Genomic DNA, 5,018 nt, shown 5'->3' on the forward strand with positions numbered 1-5,018 from the left:
AGAAAAAGAGAGAAAGTAAAGTCGAGAAATGAAATACAGCAAGGTATTTTTATCCTCATGATCTCACCTAATATATAAGAAGATAATTGAAGATACAATCTCACCTTTAAACCTTTCTAAGAACTTACAATAAGAATTTAAAAGGATAAGTTGATATATTTGCACTTGAAATACATGAGCTAATCTTTTGGTCTAAGGCCACACACAAGACATGTGTCAAGGGATATCAGTCTCCTTGGTTCACTTATATAGTACTATGCCGTTTTATTAGTTCGCCATCTTTATGAAAAAAACCATAACTGTCGATTTAGAAAGACAAAGAAAAAAAATAAAACTATAGATATTTTTTATTTTTATGACAAAAATTCCTAAGGAGACGATTTCTTTGATTGGCGCATGATGGCGTAGGAGGCCTAACACACGAGAACACATTTTAATATACTAGGAAAAGTGAACTCACACAAGAGAGGTTGGGTCTAAATCAGAAGAGACTACACAAAGCCATTGTGTGTAGGTTCTTGCTAGCAATGAGAACGTTCTCATGGCTTTGATGAGGAGATGACAAATAGGAGTGGATAACGGATTATGATCATTGAGTTACCAAACCATTGTTAGAGCATTTCCCACAACGTTGATGAGGCAAGAAGTACCAACAGGGTGCGATAGGAGCGGATAACGATAGGGCACGATGATGAAAATAGATGCGATGATGAGATGATGGTTGTGAAAACCTTCATCAATAATATTGAAAAATCCTAATAATAATCTTAGCACTTCTAAGGTTTTCATATTACGCCTCACACTAATTAATGAAAAACATTTATCCTCGTTATCCACTCCTAGTGGGGTAATAAATTTCTCTCCACAGAAGTGATTACTACTAATCCAAAGGAAGAGTAGAGCTATGGTTGTGGGTAGTGAGCTTGACAATAAGACCTTAGATTCTTGTGTAAAATTTTGAATGAGGTGGAGAAAGAGTAGTAAATTGTAATCTTGACTTGGTTATATGACAAGCTTTTGAACAGCTTCAATTAATATAAATAATTATTATTGAACACCTTCGATTGTGTGTTTACTGCAAGATTATGTTTGAGTGACTCAATTCGTGTTGCCTCTTAGGCTCCATTTAGTACCCACTCTCACATTAGGAGGGAAAAAAAAAACAGGTCCTATGGACAAAAAGAAGAAGGCGGACGAAGATCACCCGCCCGAAGGTTCAAATTTGAGGCCTGGAGCTTGGACCAGATGAGCGAGAGCAACAACACCACACAGAAGCAACAACTGCAGAAGCAGCCTGCAAGATCTCGCATCAGCTTTGCGGCAGCAGCCATGTCCATGACGAAGGAAACACGTAGAGAGTGGAGTGCTGCCGTCGGACGAGGAGATGACGATGATGCCGAAGAAGAAGAAGAAGGGGACCTCGCTCTGCAACAACAGGCCACCAGCGGCGCTGCAGGCTCTGCCGCTTCCCTCGACACAGAATCCGTCTGTGCCAAGCTCACCGAACACATCTCCGGTAAGGTCCTTCCCCGAAATTTCATTCTTTTTTCGTCCGTTTCGCCTCTTCCGTCAAAAATCTGTCTGCAAGCTGCATCTGTGCCTTGTTTTGCAATGCCTCCCGCTGGACGACGAAATCCAGTGATGATTCTACTTAATCCTTACTTAATACGTCCGGTTTCCGACGATTACCTCGCAATGAACTCTTTTGGACGATTTTAGCTCGAAATATTGTCGACAGTTTGAGGTTAAAATCGAAAGATTTTGCCATTTCATCAGATCTAGCCATCTGAACTTATACTTGCGCTTTCCGTTTTGCAAGGTTTTCCTCCTCTTTTGCATTAGTTACGTAGCTATGCCATATTTCCATGAATTTCTTTTCAATCTCTCGCAAAGCTTCACGTTGCATTCCGCAATAGAGCACATAAATGAGTGTCTAGCACCCTCCCGCAGAAAAGCCTTTCCAAAGCAGCTTTTCGCAAGGCCAAGGGTTTGCAGAAGCCAGGTCTTTTAAAAATATAATGGCATGAAACTCAAGTGCAAAATCAAAGGAGTAATCTTCTATAGTTTGTTGTTCAAAATAATTGATTTCACTGTGGCCTCTGAAAAGTCGCACTGGGACAAGGCTCAAGTTCTCAACCGTTTCTGATGTACTACACCGTTGCATGATATTCACACACATTAAGGACAAGTGATGGACTGAGACAAGCATTGATTCGGTGCTGTCTTGCTTTGTTTCAGACATTATGAAGCAAACAGAAGCAGCCATGGAGGATTTCCTGCCAATGATTAAGTAAGCTCCGTTCTCTTTAGAATCAGGTAGCTAGAATCGATGTCAAAGTTGAAATTATTCAACTAGCTGGGCAATATTGCTAATATGAAATTGGGAGCCAGCAGTGCGATAGATGGCAGCGCCGTGGACTTAAAAGAGCAGATAAACCAGAGGCGGGAAATGGCGATGGATCGAAGAGCCAGGCTAGAGCAGGCAAGGGAGAGGTTCCAGCAGGCAGCAAGCAGTGTGTTGGAGATGCTCAATCTCACAGCCCTCTTTCCACTTGTAAGAAACTCACACCAAAGCTTTGTTTCACAAAATACAGGATTTATGCAGCTTTTTTCGGAGATCAAGGTTTGGCTTCTTGCCTCATCGTTCTTTTCAGGTGATTTAAGAAACAAAGTTGGCTTCTTTGCTCCTTGCTATGTGATGGTTGGTAATAATGGTGTTGGTGATGTTTGTGTTTACTTAACACGGTGGGGATGGATGGTGATGGCAATGTCGACGATGGTGATGTTTGTGCTCATTTTTGTTGCCATGGAGATGATGATGATGATGTCCAAGATGGTGATGTTTGTGTTTACTTTTTGTTACTGCACTTTGCAAACATGGCCCTACTGCATAAGAAAGGTTGCCTTTCTTGCCATCGTAAGAATTCTTGCCTGCACAGGGAGAAATGTAGTCACTACGATAGTCAAAACAAAACACAACCAAATCTAGAAAGCTGTTTGCTGTTTTATTCACTTTCTTAAGCTACATGTTCTTAACCACAGGTATCAAAATTTTGCTGTTTTCAGGGATCTGGTTTGAGAGATGAAACAAGCACCTAAGCTCAACCTTTTATGGTTCTGGACAGATGATGTCTATCATATGCTCGATAGTTTCTGAATAAGAATCTGGAGTCTGGTTACAATATATATTAACAACTACCTCTTACATGAAATGCGTGAGGAAAGACTTGTACAGGGCTGCAGATCATGCTAAAAATGACTTTGGCTCAAAAATTTGACAAAAGGGCTTGCGGTTCATGCAATTTGTGTCACCGGTTTTGGACGAACTTTTGTCTATTTTCTATAAACTTCTGATTAAATTCTGAAACTGAGGCCTCTGTAATGTAAATATGAATGTGGAGAAAATTTCTCTTTTGAAAAAGCAACGACTGCCTTACATCATAGTACCATACCGATTGTACCCCATACATTCCATTCGATTAATTAATGTACCACAGCCGACAATCCTATTCTCAGCCGAAAATCCTATTCTCTTGTGTTAGAACAATGTTGAGGATCTAATGGCATTTTTGTCTGCACAAATTTCTTTAATAGACCAACGGATCAATGTAACCCATAAGGATCTCTTAAGTGATTACAGCGGATATTGAAACGAGAAATAGTGACATGAATTCTCATTAAAATCTCTTGAGGCTGCGCTCAAGGTTACAGCCCATCAATTCACAGTTTCATTAATCGATAGAGCTTGGAGGCTGTTCTTTTGTCCTGCTTCAGGGCTGCTCTCTCGTGCCGTTTGGGGTACTCTTGCTTATCTATTCTGTCAAATTTTGACTCACAGAGATCTGAAGAGCTGCCGACAAAGGGTTCAAGGCAGTGTTTGGGACGTGTTCGCGTTTCAATAGGAGCTATTAAACTTCGCCATGTAACACCTTGCATGGCTTACCATAGACAGCTTCTAATTGAGTGTAGACCTATCTATCTAGCTTTTATATTATTGGCATGCCGCTTCTCACAAAGCTATAGGTGCTTTTAAAAAAAACAAGTGGGGATCTAGCTTGTTGTGTTGTGGCTTAAAATATACTGTACCAAATTTATGAATCACATAATCGTATGATAGGTCTTTTGTTAAGTAATCTATATTTACGAAGACGACTATATTTTTTTATAATAACAATAAGAACGAATTGTGGAGATCTATTGTGAGAAAGTTTGGGGGAGGGTGATCCGATTTGAGAGCTATGTGTCGCGCATGCGAGAGAATAGTGGGTTAGTGGAGTCTTCAATCCGCTCGTGTGGTTGCATGCCCCTTGTACGTTGACGGGTGGTTGACTACTCGGGCCTTGCATGGCGGGGGCCTCTAGCGGATGGCTTCAACGTGAGGATGAGGGGGTGAGTAGATGGAGGGACTAGGATCCGGAGGCAGAGGAAGAGATGAAGCGTAGATGTGAGGACATCGAGGCTAAGTACTCAAAGAAAAAATGTGTGCAGGACTGGCTGAATGAGAGACTCTGTAATCAGGTGAAAAACAAGGTATGTTTGAAGCTTAGTCAAGATTTTATTAGAAGCCAAATAGGGTTGTTTTCGATGTGTAGTGTATTTCTTTTCTGCCAAGCCTCCTTCGAAGGGTGAACTAGGTGAATGGCTCCAGGAAAGCATTCTGCATGACTGTGCTGTTTCTAAGATCTTTTACTTGGGGAAAGACTTTTTCAATGTGTTGTTTATTAAAGGTCAATCTGTCTCTAAGTTGTTTGCTAAGGGGCCTTTACTTTTTGGGCAACGGTTGGTGCATGTCTTTCCTTTTGATCCTTTGTTTGATGTCAATAAAAGTCTACAGAATGCATGCCCTGTTTGGGTAGAAGTGATAGGGCTTCCTCCTTGGCTTAGGCATGTGTTGCGTGACATAGCCCAATCCCTAGGTTCTGTGTTATATGTTCCTGGTGATGAGGTACGAGGGAGGTAGGGCAATAGTGTGTGCATCACTTGGAATCCAGGCATTGAAACCCCAAAATCTATGGAAG

General features: G+C 41.2%; 1 protein-coding gene across 5 annotated transcripts; it reads left to right on the forward strand.

Annotated features, from left to right (window-relative positions):
- The first annotated feature begins 1,138 nt into the window (after positions 1-1,138).
- Positions 1,139-3,444, forward strand: LOC147631501 (polyamine-modulated factor 1-binding protein). 5 transcript variants are annotated; one of them, XR_015267475.1, is made up of 5 exons: positions 1,139-1,516; positions 2,239-2,290; positions 2,392-2,554; positions 2,655-2,917; positions 3,067-3,444. XR_015267475.1 is itself a non-coding variant. In XM_086809111.1 (4 exons), exons 1-4 carry the CDS (start codon positions 1,246-1,248, stop codon positions 3,097-3,099), a joined length of 519 nt encoding a protein of 172 aa, XP_086665237.1. In that variant the 5' UTR covers positions 1,139-1,245; the 3' UTR covers positions 3,100-3,444. The 5 variants fall into 5 exon arrangements, 3 of the variants coding, with proteins under 3 accessions (XP_086665237.1, XP_086665239.1, XP_086665238.1); XR_015267476.1 differs by having other exon boundaries at positions 2,655-2,899; XM_086809111.1 differs by lacking the exon at positions 2,655-2,917.
- Positions 3,445-5,018: the final 1,574 nt, after the last annotated feature.

The sequence above is a fragment of the Cibotium barometz genome, chromosome 15 (assembly GCF_041138505.1).
Source record: "Cibotium barometz isolate CiBa-2024 chromosome 15, ASM4113850v1, whole genome shotgun sequence".
Taxonomy (NCBI): Eukaryota; Viridiplantae; Streptophyta; class Polypodiopsida; order Cyatheales; family Cibotiaceae; genus Cibotium; species Cibotium barometz.